Here is a 14,932-nt window from a genome sequence, read left to right as displayed (position 1 = left end):
AGACAGCTCTAAGATAATATGTTCCTAACAACCAACCTCCAAATTGCCATTACAGGCAATGACAAGAAAACTTTTGGTCAGAGTAAAAGCAGCCAAAACACCTTCTGCAACAAGAGTAGAAACCCCAGGTCAGAAAGGCCATTACCTGTCAGCGTATCTCAGTGTGTTTAAGGTGTATTCACATGAACTCATGCCTGGAGAAATCATTGCTATCTGCAAACAGAACAAAATACCTCAGTGATGCCCACATCTGACTTTTGTTCATATTAATGGTCCTACAGGTCTCACCAGGCAGCTAGGACATGTTAGAGCAAAGGGTCAGAGTTGAGACATTCTGTCAAGGCCATTTTTCTTTATAGCTTCTGTGGGACATACCAGTGGCCCTGTATCCAGCTTCCCACTGGCTTTGTGTACACTCACTGTGCTGGACCCTCCACAGTCAAAGCCCTTTGGGAGCACACCAGGCTCTACTGTAGATTCACTGTATGAAAGTGACTTCTGCAGCCCTGCTTCTACTGGGGCTGGGCATAGCTCACCAGTTTTTGATCTCAGTCACCATGGGTGAGTGGAGGAGGAAACTAAGACTTTTTTGCTGAGAACTGAAGATTTCTGACTTCAAAGTCCCCTCACACTAGAAGAAGAGCATGCAGCTGTTTGGTCAAATTGCAGAACCCATAAGCAGTGTGTATGTTTGCGTCATGCACATACTCACCATACAGGTCCTTGAGTTCGTTCCTATGAAAGAGTCTCTTAGCACCTGGGTCAGCTTGCTTTCCCGGAAAGGGGTATGAGATTTGTTCTGCCCTAAAGCTCGGATACATTCCTAAGAAAAGACAAGTCTTGTAAATGCAGTATCTGCATCTCTAACAGCTCTGCAAGCTATCAACCACCAATTGCTGGTAAACCCAACAGTCTGGAGAACGGTCATCTCTTGCTCTGTAAGTACTTCATAGCCTTTTAAATATACTCCAGGTATTTGAGTGTCACAGGACAGCTGGTATATCCATTGTATGTAAAAAAAAATAGAACCCGAAGCTTGAAATGGCTGTACCAGCACCTAGCCTGACAAGACTGCACTGCTTTCCTGGAAACATTCTAAATGGAAGTATACACCGTTTTCAGGGTTGTTAACATACCAAACTAGGATCTATTTGGCTGTTCTTTTCCCTTGCACTGGAAAGAAACAAAACAGATAACCCCAGAGTTGAACAGAATCCATGTGTTGATTAGCACTATTTGCTCCCAGAGCTATAGCTCACCTTCAAAGCCAGCAAGCTCTTATTGATTTCTGCACCTTCCATTCGTGTCTGCCGATCAGCGCTAGATGTGTCTGCACCCCTCTCATTTCCTGCCAGGTCCACCAAGGAAAATTTGCCAAGCAGTTTCCCTCTTTGGCGTAGTATGATTTGGAAGCAGGCGTGTGACCGTGAAGAGCTAGCATTTGCAAAAGTCTGCCCAGATGTCCTACAGCAAAGATGAAAACAAGCCTTAGAACTGTGTCACAGAAGACACAAGAGGTCCCAACAGCACTAGACAAGACCTGCAGCCATTAAGTTGTTTAACCTCCTCAGTTTTATCCCACACATTAATACCTCAAGCTTGCATGAATTATGGAATTACCGCCAATATGAAAGCACAGAAGGACTAGTGTGAGGAATATGAACCTGCACCCCAGTTATAAAGGTTTAAGACTATTTAATCTGCCTGGCTCAACTCAGCCAGCCTATACAGGAATGCCTTTCTGACTGCTAATGCCTTGCATGCATTTGGAGCTGGAAGACATACCTTTAGTACTGCATCTACCTGCCTCAGAGCAGGCCACATGTCATTCTCCTTAATGCAACTGCCATTACACAGTAAGCTTAGCCAAGCTCCCCACTAAACAGCTTTAGCTGTGCTAGCACATTACAGTCATGTTAAATCCCCTTCTCTAGCCAAGCTAGCTTGGCACTTTACCTCTGCTGTGCAACTGCACCTGCCCCATCACTGCAAGGCACAGACTGGAGTCTTATAAATTACCATAAACCTCTCTGTGACCTTCGCTGTCAGTTATTCTCTGAGAAGGCTGGCAGGCTCGCTGTCCCACCTGCGTCCCTGCTGCTGCAGGAAAGGGAGGGAGGTTGTCCTAAAGTGAGGCAGGAGTCTGAAATGTTAAACAGTTCTTGGCGGGACTGTCAGCCAAAAAAGCATGCAGAGCAGAGTGCTGAATGAGCTTTCAGTATGTGCATATCTGCACATGCAGTGTAATACAGAAGCCAAGGAGTTCTCATTTGCCTAGTATTATTTCCATAGCAGTTGCAACTTAACCAAGACAGATAAGACATGCTAATAAAGATTTTGGCTCCTGATTAAATACACCAGTATGATGGTAGTGTTGCCCCAACCACAGCCTTCCTACCAGGATGATGAGCTAAGCCTATGGCTGTCCCTTGGCACTTGCTCTCAAGGATTCTTTAGACAAGATCCCCGAATGACATGTAGCATTTTTATTTATTTATTTTTATACCTCGTCTGGCCTGCAGTTAAGCCAAAGCATTTTTGCAACTGTAGGTTGATGCCAGCTGCTCTTCCTTGATCTTGCAAGCACAGAAGGAGCTACTTGTGCTCCTGTAAACTAGCTGATACTTCTAGAAAGCAGCCGGACTGCTCAGTTTGGCTGTGGCACCAGGGCAGCAATCTCCTCGTGTGAATAGTTTCTCTCTTCTTGGAGTTACATGAGGACATATGAACCGTGAACTCTGACCTTCTCTATGGAAGGCAGGCTAAAGCCATCCCTGCTAGCCCTTTATTCTGTAGCCATCATCTTGTACTCATGCAGAGGTGCTGTTCAGTGCCTGCCTATGACTGGGTACAACAAGCTTCTGTTTAAGTCTCAAAGCACCAGCTACAGACATTATATATTTTTTCTAGACATGGAGATACAACAGGACATGACTCTTATTAGTTTTAAAGCACCAAACCTGCAGGCACTGCCCATCTCAATCATTCTGATGACATCCTCAGCACAGCTGACTTGTCTCTCTTGGAGACCAACAACCTGGACCTGCTGCTTGCCATCCTCCAGGACTCGAAGCTTTGCCTTCTTATTCAAGAGGTCAAACACCTATATTCAGGCAACAAGATTGAGGCAAATCTGAACAAAGTCTCCTTGGAAGCATTTTGCACTGTCTTTATAGAAAGTTGTATAGAAACAGTACCTTTAACACAGCCTTCCAATTCAACTCCAAACACACCAAGAACAATAGACTATATAGAACTATAGAAACCACTAAGTTTCACTCAGCTACTTACAAAACATTCAACCAAAGAAGTTAAGTCAAGATTTAAAAAAAAAAAAAGAGTCTTACCTTTCCATTGTATATTTCAAAGAAAGTCACATAGACTTCCAGGTCCTGACTCCTGTACCTGGGCTGGTTTAGGAGGAGGAAGACATCTTGTGCTATTGAGGAAAGGCAGAAGTTTAGTTAAGTAGCTTAAAGCATGTTCTAGTTGCTACTTGATCTGCTTTCAAATATTGTGCAGCCATAAGACCATGTCTAGCAGCTGAATGGCAGTCATCTTAAACAAATGCTAGTGAAACAATTAGTGCTGTGCTACCATGTGGAGAACAGTTTCAGCAGCATCCTCATCCAGGGAATGAAAACAGACTGGGGCTACAGAAGTTTCTACTGTTAATGTCACTGGCAGACAGCAATCCTTACTGACCTTTGGGGAACACTGGGATTCTCTATTGTTTTGGACAAGCCTGAAAAAGTCAGCTATTTATACTTCAAGTGCATCTTGTGTAAAGCCTAGAAAACATACATCCCTGAGCATCTGCATTGCTGCTGTTTGGAGACAATGTACGAAATTATTTGACCCTTTGGCTGGATCCAGTGCTGCTTTTCACAATTAGGCTTCAGACTTTGAAATTGATCTGAAAAGCAAAGGCTCTCCTTCACAGCCAGTCATAACTAATTTTCAGAGACTAGCAAACAGTTGCTCTTGTTTCAACTGCCTTGCTAGACAGACTAGTTTCACAATATACCTTTCTAAAAGGAAAGTAGATGAGGTCAGGGTTCATGGTGTTTTCTAGGCATTATATCAAGGAGGGGCTTCTAAGCATCTGTTTTCTGAAATAATTTTGTATGTGCTAGGCTTTTTTGCATCTAATGCTTACAGGAAGAAATATAACACATACATTCATATGTTTTCTGTATAACAAGCTTTATATCAAAAATGGGTAGGGTTGTGTTGCATTCAAGTTGAGTATCTCCAAACACCATCCTTATCCGAGACAAAAGCAAAGCAGAAGAATCAAGATTATATTGTTCAGCCCAGCAAATGCCAAACTAGAAAATATGTCATCTCTTTGCCTCAAAAACAAATATCTTCTGGTGAATGAAGTGTGGATCTAGAAACTTACAGGCTGGATGGAAAATATTTTGTGAAACTGAAGAAATAATCATACTTCCTGCAACAAACACCACTACTTATTACTGAAAACACAAATACTTCATGTATCTTTTACTGGAAACATTTTAAATAGCCATACAAAACCAGATCTTATCTTTTTAAGGAAAACAAGCATTAATTTGATTTTCATACCTAAAGAAGAATCAACTTACATGCAAAAGCATATATGCCCTTTGAGGCATTCTGTGCTCTCCCGGAGAAGTCTCCACCCATAGTCTGTGAAAAGACCAGAGGTAAGGTGTGGTCCAAACAAGTCAGGCTACCTGATTTTAGTCCCGAGAACATACTAGGAAGTTACCATATATGCACACATGCTTCAATGTCAGTGAGATGATTAGAACATAGTGCAATTCAGGATAAAATTACCTTGCTGCTTCCCTATCAGTACAGAAAGAAGATCTGGACTATGCAAAACAACAGCTGAATGCCTGTAAGGCTCTGCAGTGCAGAATCAAAGTAGTTGTTCCTTCAAGGGGAAATGCATGGCTTTGACAGTGCAACCAAATAGCCTCTGGTCAGAGGAAACAAACCTTCATTTTTTAGGACAATAGGTTGAGTAACATTTTCACTGCTACTTGCAAAAACTCACATGATATCAAAACACATCGAACTTCTAGAGTAAACAATACATTTAACTCCTTTGACCAAGGTACCTTTAATCCCAACAAAATTTTCAGTTGGTGCTATCCTGGTGACTTGGTCTACCACTTTTATATGCAACAGCCATTATTTAAAACACAATTCAGTATCATGACACATTCTCAATCTACCAGCATTTAATATGCAGCACTCCAGTCTCAAGGTACAGCTAATGTCCTTGTGCTAGTTCTGCATCCTGGGATTAGGAAGGGAAAGTAACTTCATTGCCTATTATTTTAGTGCCTCACAGTTGTATTCCTGTAACGATGCTCAAATGAGCTGCAATGGAGGCAGCCTATGTCCAAGCTTCTATAAACTTCCAAATTTCCTTCTGGATTACTGGAAAAGATCTACAGCTCACTACGTAACACTAATGATAGGAGATCCTAGGCCAAAACTTGCCTCTAACACTGGAATGACAGCAACTGTCTGATTACTCAAACTGGCAGGCTAGCCTAATCGAGATCACTGTGGTTTGAGGCAAAGGCTTCTTGCAGAGCAAGACAGCAGATTTGACTCCACTATCATGCTGGGAGGGAAGATAGTTTCCCACTTTCCTTCCCTGTAGTTTCCAGAAGAAAGTTAAAAAGACAACACCCTTGTTGAAAATTTAGACCAGATCACCTTTGAGGCAGAAAACACAATCTTTAGGTCTCTTGAAACTGTAACTGGTAGACCAGAAGGAGTGGTTAGAAAGTGAATACACTAATTTGCCCACTTCACAAACAATACCATATCACTTAAATGTTTATCTGCAACAAGAGGCTTATTCTTCCATAATTGATAAAGTCTTTGGAATGCCTCTAAGCTCAAAACACAGTACAGACAATAGCCTTTGTCTCAGATGTAGGCTAATAGCCCCACTTTGCAGACTGGAGTTAGTCAGAGACAGCCATCTGAGGCAAGGTGTAGCCATGACTAACATGTCAGGACATCTTAAGTCTTTAAAAAATACTTTAAAGCTAGAAAATTCAAGACCTTGGAGAAAAACTTACATGTGTCTTCCCACTGCCTGTCTGGCCATATGCAAAGCATGTCGCCTTCCCACCCTCAAAGATGGTCTCCACAAGGGGTCTAGCAGTGAACCTGGATATTCAGAAGGTAAAAGACAGTTAAGGCAAGCATTTCACACCCTGCTTCATCAATTTTCATTTTAAAAAAAGGCAAATAAAAGCAAATCCTTAGGAAATAAGCAGGGCCATGCCAAAAATAACCTTTAGACTTCTCAGTCCTTTGGTTTCCTCCAAAAAGGATTTTAATATTTATTTCAGGTAGCAGTTTCTAGCCATAGCTCCATGCTTTTAATCTTGAGAGTTGTTACCAGTGAGAAGAAAGCATTACCTGTATACCATTTCATTAGATGAGGATTCATCAAATGAAAAGTCAAATCTAAATGCTTGGGTTTCAAGGTATTTTGTTAGGTCCACTTTCTGCTTTGGCTCGTGCACCAGCAGGACACTCTTGCTCGGAACAGTAATCACATCACATTCCTTTTTTAGAAGTTCTGTTGATAGAAAAGACCCTCAGTGTTAACAAGAATAAGTAATGTCAAACTGCTCCAAGACACAACTGCTTTGTCAGTACACTCACCTTGTTTATTGAGAGGGCGCTTCCTCACACAGACACAAATCCTATGTTCTTCTATCTAAAAGGAAAGTAAGAAAACAAGAATTATTTCCCAATTACACCCACACCTACTTATTATTACAGAAAGAAGGATCCGATGCTCCCTCACATCTACTTTTCTATATGCTGGTCAGAGTTGTCTCTGCTACTGATCAGAGCCACTTATGCAGGGATGTAAGTCAAAGTCTGTTCAGTGCAAAAGAAACACTAAAAACAATTGACCTTTATGTAGCATGCTCCAACATATCAGGTGGAAATGCTGCTATGCTATAGAAAGTGCCCCAAATATTCTGTATCAGAATTAGTGAAAAGTTTAGTCCTTGGCCAGCTTTCCAGCAAAATCTGTGATATCAATACTGCAATTACGGTCAAATTCAGGCAAATTATTATTTTAGTTTACCCTAAACTAAAGGTATTTTTTGACCCGAGTTCTTTACTAATGCAGTAAGTTTAGCTATTTGTGCAGCACAGCTACAGATCAGCTGAGTTTGGGTGAGGCAGAAAGGAGATGATGACAAACTCTTCTTCTGTCATGCAGTGATACGTACACAAACAGCTGGTTCCCAGCCCCATAGGATGCAGGCACACAAACCACCTAGTGTTCTAAGCTAGTCCACACCTGCTTTTTTGTTTGAACTTAAATGCTGTCATTTTTCAGTGACCATAACAAAGTTTTTGCTAGACAGGGACTGCTTGTTCTCAGGTATTAAACAATGCTACCTCCATAATTGCTGAAGACATTGACCGAGCCTGGTTTTTCTAGTTTTTGACCTCTACTTTTGCTCCTCTGCTTTTTGACCTAGTTTAAAATTGCTTCATATGTGACTTACATACAATAACACTTTCTGTAATAGGGCAATAGTCCATTTTAAATTATACCTATACCTACAATAAGCTAAGCTACTATGTAATAGGCCCTGCCATTTACAAGCTCTGAAAAGTACTGATGTTACCACACAAATCATTGCATGATAATTGTTAAAGTGCAAGCTCTTCACTAGTGACCTATGCAAAGTAATGCAAGGCAGCTTAGCTTAGCCCTAAATAGGGAAGGTAAGTGACCTCACATATACCACCAGGTGCCTCAAGCACACAATATGCTCAGAGGATTTCCAAGGTGCAGTGATGCACTAAATTGCTCATATGCTAAAATCTTCAGTACAAAATAAAGTCTGTTTACCAGCTGCAGTTAGTAGCCTCAGTATTTACTTACTGGGTCAGTTATAGATATTGGCTGGCATTCTAAAGTTGCTCTGAATTCCTTGATCATCTGTGCAAACTCCCAGTTTGGACAGCTGCTGTCAAATTCCTGCATGGAAAAAACCACGGATGTGAAGGTAATTAACCTGTTACAGCAAAAAAAAAATCTCTAGAGCATACTAAACAATCAGCTGTACACAATTAGAAATGTTTCACAAGATCCAGAGCTTTCTGAAACTAGAATCAATCCATCCTTATGCACAGCTTTGTAAGAACAAAGCCTATCCAAAATATGGTTTAGTTTCAACTACTGTGATACACTGTCCTATAGAATTTCCCCTTACTGATGTATTGCAGAGTACTCCACCTGTGCACGTTTTGTCCTGATTTCACTAATCTGAGCTCTCTTTTCTTCTCTCTTGTTTTTCATTTTCTCCATCTCTTTCACAATGTTAGATCTTCTCCGAACTAGGTAAAATAAAAACATTTAATTGGATAAATTTTCATACTAGGTTTTAAGCACAATACAAATATTTCAACTTTTCCAGGTTGCTGACAGAATAACTTGTACAGGAAACAATCCTCTTCAGAAGGATGGTCATGAATTTTGCAGCACTTCCTTCCCAAACTAGATCTACCTATCACAGAAACTGCCTAGGAAGTCACAGTACCACTCTAAAGGCAGCATTTGAGGCAATAGCACTATAACAGAATTACACATTTGTAATAACAAATACTCAGGATATTCAGTCTTACTGCCAAAGCCACCTTTTCAAAGCTTTAGTCTCAGACTATACAAAGCAGCAATCACATAGTGATGCACTGCTGACTTGGTCAGTCAGTTCTTACCCACTGCTCCCTGGTACCTGGGCTGCCTGAAGAGCTCATTCTAGCAGCAGGCAGATGATCCTCTGTATTTCCATTTACATTTGTCAGTGAGGCTTCTGGAGCACAGTTCAGCCTGCTAGTCCTGGTTCGGCCAGCTGCAGAAAGAAGCCAGACCAAAACCAATAATTAGATCCCAAATATCAAGAATAATTTTGTAATTTCTAAAGCCTCACAGACCACAGGCATTCCTCAGCTCTGATTCTGGATCAGTAGAGAAAACTAGCTAAAACCTGTGGTGAGTGTTCAAATAATTTTTTAAATCCTGTGCCAATCACCAACTTTTATTCAAAGCTACAGATCAAGGCCACACTGACTAGACAAGAATTTAGTATCAAGCCTCTTATTTCAATGTCTTTGCAGAACATAATAGACAAAGGATGCCCTCAGCTATTCATAGGGTAGGTCTGATAAAGATAAATACAATTTCATAATTCAAGTAGGCTCAAGTTCTTGCCTTACTCAACCAGTATAGGTAAAACTACTACCAGTCTAGTTACAGAGCACACCGTCAGCAGTATTAAGGTACTTCTCTTCCCACTCTAGCCCTGTGAATACCACTTTATGCTGTCAAGCAGATACCACATCCACCCACATGCACAACCACAGCTCTCTGGCTAACAAAGCACATCATTACTCAACAACATTGTTTCCAAAGTCCTTTGAGAACCCCTTCAGGTAGGGCCCCTGGATATTTACAGAGTGGCAGACCTCTAGGTCTCTCTTGTTTCATAGATGAAGGCATAGGGGTTGCTCCTCCCCATTGGGATTTGCAGTTTACCTAATTAAATGCATACAAAGCATCTTGTTTCATAGTAAGAATTCACTGGGCTTCCTCCACTCACCAGGAACTGATAAATTGTTTCTGGTTTGTGTAGAAGTACAAGAATCCACCCCCATCTCATTTTCCTGGAGGCTGCACTGAGATTCTGTGATAACAGACATCCTGGAACGGCCACGAACAGCTTTGGAAACACAAATTCAAGGTCAGCATCATGCCTCAGACACTCGGACATTTACAAGTAATCAAATGCTCACAAAGTGCAGAACAGTAGGGAACAAGGTGTGGTTAAAAGGACCATTTCCAGACCTCTGATGCTTTAGCCAAGGACAAAACAATGTAGGTGGGTAAAAAGTGATTATGAAATACAGCACTACAAAAAAGCAAACAGTTCATTCCAAGTTTGCAGTTCCAGTGAATTTCTTTCAGATACCACTAAGGATTCACTAATATGGCAGTTCCAGAACCTTAATACCTAGGAAGGAGGAAGTTAAAGGTCAGGGAACTGGGAAATCCTCTGAAGCTTCACACTTGCAGGGCTGCGTGAATTAACTGTTTGATTGTGGCAGTAGTATTGCAGTCTGGCAACTGGTCATGGGCAGCATCACACCCACCATCACAGCACCCACACACAGTGTGCAGGGTGCACAGTGGAGTGGGAGCTTGTTAACACTAAATTCAGCTAAAAGACTCTATATAATCACAACAGCAAATCTTTGGAAAGGATCCTTTTGTAGGCAGTCTCCATTGTCACATCTCAAGGTATATTTCTTTCACCAAGTCCAAGTCTCTCACAAAGCTGCCTGGGGGAGGGATTGGAACATACACCTCGATAGATTTGTAAAGAAAACAAATCTGATAGGAAAGAATTAGAAGTGTGATATGAATACTAGAACTACTTTCACTTCTAGCAATCACAAGAATTTATCCAGAATTAATGGCTATGACTTTAAAGGACATTAGATTTGTTTCAGCCCAATGGTTGATTTCAATTATGCAACAAATTCCTTACAACTGTACCCACAAAATTCAGTCTTCATATCTGTTAACTCTTTACCTGGAATCTTTTGCTCAGGTGCAGAGACATTAGGTGTCACTGCCACAACTTTAGGAACAAAAAGCATCAGTTTCATTATGCTCAGAGATGGCATTTTATTCCATTTACTTTTGTCCCACATGCCCACACTGGGTCTCAAACTCAGCAGCACTTTTTCTATAAATGCTAGTGCTCCTGGACAGGCATACCAACTGGAGGATTTGCTGCATCTAAATGGGCTTGATTCAAGTGATTCTTGTACACGAGTCTATTCAGCATCCTCCAAAATTCTTGTTGATTCAGAGGACTGTGGCAATATCTGTTTCTTAATTCATCCTGAAAGCACTGCTTCTGCTTCTCTCACTTTCCTGAATGAGATGGAGACGGAGACGGACACCTCCTGATCTTCTCTAATTTGTTTAGCCCAAGAACCAAAACTTGAAGCCAATGTTAGCTAATTGGTGCAGTGCAGAGTTTGCAACAGGACAGATACTCACTAACTCATGGGGTTTAGCTAGCTCTACTAACAGATAATAATATTTGAGGAATACTGAAAACACTGATTCTCTCCTGTACTCTGAGCAGGTCTTCAGGGACAAGACTGTGCCAGTAGGAAAGGCAACAGAATTTCAGATTTGCCATTAGATTCTATATGTCAGGAAAGCCATGACCTCTGTGAGGACATTTTTTCATTGATCAGTGACTGGATTAACACACCTTTATTTTTCTAGCTGGCTATCCAGCTCCATTAACTGACCTGTCTAGAGACAGTCACGGCTTTTACCACTTAATTTTGCTTGCCAGTTCACAAAATTTAAGGAGAGTTTTCTGGCTTTGAGGAAGATCAGGATGCTCTACAACAGAACAGCTGTTTACACTTCAGGTTTCTCGGACTACTCCTGCCTTTCTGATGCAAGGGAATTTGTACTGTTGTCTTCTGGTACCAGCTTCCCTCTCTTGGATTGCATACAACAAAAGAGGCCAGACAAGCCCAGATGTTTTGTTTACAGCTCAAATGCATGGAAAAGCACAAATTTTGGCTAACTATGCACTTTAGGATAATAATTAAACTAGCAACTATTTAACCTCAGCATCATGCAAGTGTATTACAAATAGACCTGTAATGCTGCCACTTGCCATTCAAAAAGTCAAAACAGTCAATGAATAAGCTAAAAGAAGGTAGAAAACATGGGAGTTCTCTAACTCCTGACACCTCAGGAAAAACAATTCCTTAACAATCCCACACTGTGACATCTCTATCTTTTCCTTCTGGCTTTGCTCAAAACACTGTTCTGACATAGAGTCACTGAGCTATGGCGCACCAGCTGGCACTTTGCCTGCCTGGTCTGAAATGTCTCCAAGGATAAAGCTCTAGTTATTGTCTAGAGGGACTGCTTGAAGAGGAGACATCCATTTGTCACCGCTATTTCTTTCTTGCCCTTTCTACTCTCATTTTGACACTTTTAATCCTAATAAGTGCCACTTACCTTTTGTTGTTTGTGGCATCTGCAAAACTCCATATGAAACTTTAAAACTCACTGCAACAGTAACTGCCTAGTGACATTTAAAGCAGTATTAAGGAATAACTACAGCAATGCTGCAGAAAAGGGCAACACATCAACAAACCCCAGCTCACAGGAACAGGACAGCAATCTGTTAGCAAAGTTTCTGCACTCTGGAGTCCAAAAAGCTGGTATGAAACGATATGCTCTTGATTAGCATTGCCCGAATGAGCAGCCTTATGATGCACAAAAGTAGAATATTATGTCTACAATGAAAGACCACCACAGTTTCACAGGGGTATAACAGACAAGAGAACATTTTCTCACCTTCCCGTGGAGCAGGAATTTTTGAAAGGGTTGTTCTACGCTTCTGTTTCTGAAAAACAATGAATGCTGTAAGTAATCAGAGTAAGCTACAAACACCTAGCACAGCACTTCAAGACAACTTCTTCACAACAAGAAGAATTTCTGACTAAAGTCTTAACTAAGAGACAGAAAAGACAAGTTAGAGACCTCAAACTTGAAGACTGAGGGTATTGCTTATAACGACCTACGCTGTTGACACTTTAGCACCTTAGGAAAGACTAAGTCACTTTAAAGCACTTACCTGTACAGTTACATTCTCTTGCAAAGGAAGGTTCTCTTTCACATCTGCAGCAAGTAGTTCTTCTGATAACTCAGGATTTATTGTTATCACATCATCAATCTCAATCTACAAGAGCAAAGGCAGGATTTTACAGAGTGGAATATTGCTGCTACCGCTTACGGCATTTTTCTTTTTTAACATTGCCTTTCAGTACAGGCAAACAAAACTGACCCACTGCCTGCCAAATGTTAGGTTAAAATTGCCTGGAAGGGCAACACAGTAGTTCATATTCCATTTGAATAATCTCATACATCCAAATATGCTGGAAGAAATGTGCTAGTTAAGCCGTTTACCCTCATCTACCAAATACCACACAGCTCTGCAGGTGCCATAGAACACTTCTGAAGAGATGGGCAAAGCACGTTTGGCATCAACTGCTTTAATCTCTTACTGCTAATCTTAGTAAATCTCAGCTGCTCTGTGACTTCTGTGCTAGGAAAGCATTAAGTATTTACTGTGTGATTGTGCTTACTGAAATAAACTTCAAAGAGCTGCTTAGACTTTGGGAAATGAAGGATTTAGCATTTAATCCACAAGTCAATTCACCTGCATTTTCACTTGCTGTTGCAAGTGATTTCACCTAGGGCCAGCTACTGCCTCCTGCCTGACCCTCCAGTGAAGTCATAATCCTGCCTTTACCACGTTCTGCAGCGCCCTGGCGCAGACAGCCACAGGGCAGTGGGAATGAAGTGGGGGCAGGCAGCCAAGGGCAGGCTTGAACACAAAACCCAGCAACTTTCTCGGTTCAGTTTTTCAAACCTAACCCCCCAGAAGAGGTTGAAAGCACATGTACACAAAAACTCCAGTATCACAGCAGCTGGCACTGGAATTCACCTAACAAAGCAACACAAGCACCACTCCAGGAAGTTCTTGAGTTCTCAATTCACTTTTAAGTTACTTAAATGAAATAAGAGTCCATAAAAATAGCAAAAAAAAAAAAGTACATGAACCCCTGTAAAATGTGGAGATACTACATTCTAACATAAGAGAAGTAATCTTTAAAATTTCATTTATATGGAATCTGTAAGTATCTAACTGGAAAGTGAATTAGCTCAGAAACAGGTATATGTAGGCAGCATAATATATAAGTGTACGTAAGTATATATACACAGTGTAAATGTAAACATACAAGAAGATTGCTGGACTTTGAAGCATCTTCGTAAAGATTTATTATTGTAACACATGCACGCAATTTAGCCAGCAATGACATCTAAATCTGCACATTTTGCATATGTAAACCCAGCATACACATAGGCAGTACAAGATCCCGTTTCAAAGAACCAGCCAATGGCAACTTTAAGATTTTAACTAAACTCTAGAGTATATATATATATGTTTCCAGAGAAACCAGCAGGACAAGCATGTTTGCTCGTTACCAAAGGAGATGTTGTTAAGTGTCAGGATTTCAGCCGCACCAACCTCATGTGCCCCAGACTCTCCCCGCCCCCCCAGCCCCACCTCACACAGGGTGTATTTCACGCCAGCGCGGAGACTCGGGAAATCAAAGGGACCCCTCTTAACGCGGCACACTAAGTCCTGGGGAAAGCCTGAAGGCCATTGCCAGAGACCCGAAAAGCCCCAGAGCCGGGAAAACCGGGACTCGGGGGCGTTCCGACCGAGCAGCCGGCAGCTCGCCCGGAGCGGGAGGAGCCCGGTCTCGGCACGGCTCCGCTGCCGCGTTCGCGCCTTACCCGGGCGCATCCACCGCGTTGCCGTAACTGCGCAGAACCTTAAGGTCAGGCCGTCACTCACCTCCTTGCCCTTGACGGTGCCGCCCTCGCACCACTCCACGGACACGGAGGACCGGTCCGCGTTCACCGTCTTCACCGTCGCCTTGTGGATCAAGCCTGGAAGAGGCCGGCGTTGAGCCCCAGCCCGGCCGCGCCCCCGCCCCCCCCGAGCCCTGCAGCTGCCGAGGGGCGCTCCGGGGGGGGAGGGGGGGAGGCGGCGGCCGGGACCCCCCCCCCACCGCCGCCGTCCCGGTCCCCTCCCCACCCCTCACCATTGCTCCTCTGGATTTTAATGACGCGGCCGGGGCAGACGAGGCGGTAGAGGCGCGAGTCCATGGCGCGGGCACAAGGAGAGCGGCGGCGTCACCTCCGGTCCAGGCAGCGAAACCCAGAGCCGGTCAACCGCCGCCGATTTAAACCCCGCGCGTCGGC

The 14,932-nt window shown here is 42.5% G+C and overlaps 1 protein-coding gene across 3 annotated transcripts in view; it reads right to left on the bottom strand.

Annotated features, from left to right (window-relative positions):
- The window catches only part of KIF2C (kinesin family member 2C), a 19,112-nt gene extending 4,180 nt beyond the window's left edge, over nucleotides 1–14,932 (bottom strand). The window contains exons 1-17 of one of the 3 annotated variants that reach the window (XM_049808639.1): nucleotides 14,773–14,932; nucleotides 14,523–14,617; nucleotides 12,732–12,836; nucleotides 12,452–12,500; nucleotides 9,651–9,770; nucleotides 8,787–8,903; nucleotides 8,288–8,388; nucleotides 7,934–8,029; nucleotides 6,685–6,739; nucleotides 6,436–6,598; nucleotides 6,090–6,180; nucleotides 4,608–4,671; nucleotides 3,348–3,439; nucleotides 2,961–3,103; nucleotides 1,260–1,464; nucleotides 713–823; nucleotides 146–213 (exon numbers count right to left, since the gene is read on the bottom strand). In XM_049808639.1, coding sequence (XP_049664596.1) covers nucleotides 146–213; nucleotides 713–823; nucleotides 1,260–1,464; nucleotides 2,961–3,103; nucleotides 3,348–3,439; nucleotides 4,608–4,671; nucleotides 6,090–6,180; nucleotides 6,436–6,598; nucleotides 6,685–6,739; nucleotides 7,934–8,029; nucleotides 8,288–8,388; nucleotides 8,787–8,903; nucleotides 9,651–9,770; nucleotides 12,452–12,500; nucleotides 12,732–12,836; nucleotides 14,523–14,617; nucleotides 14,773–14,836 — 1,739 coding nt within the window. In that variant the 5' untranslated portion in view covers nucleotides 14,837–14,932. Of the gene's footprint in view, nucleotides 1–145; nucleotides 214–712; nucleotides 824–1,259; nucleotides 1,465–2,960; nucleotides 3,104–3,347; nucleotides 3,440–4,607; nucleotides 4,672–6,089; nucleotides 6,181–6,435; nucleotides 6,599–6,684; nucleotides 6,740–7,933; nucleotides 8,030–8,287; nucleotides 8,389–8,786; nucleotides 8,904–9,650; nucleotides 9,771–12,451; nucleotides 12,501–12,731; nucleotides 12,837–13,063; nucleotides 13,141–14,522; nucleotides 14,618–14,772 lie in introns of those variants that run through there. The other 2 variants (XM_049808640.1, XM_049808641.1) reach the window with 2 other exon arrangements.

The sequence above is a fragment of the Accipiter gentilis genome, chromosome 8 (assembly GCF_929443795.1).
Source record: "Accipiter gentilis chromosome 8, bAccGen1.1, whole genome shotgun sequence".
Taxonomy (NCBI): domain Eukaryota; kingdom Metazoa; phylum Chordata; class Aves; order Accipitriformes; family Accipitridae; genus Astur; species Astur gentilis.
This window is presented reverse-complemented; position numbering and strand designations above follow the sequence as displayed.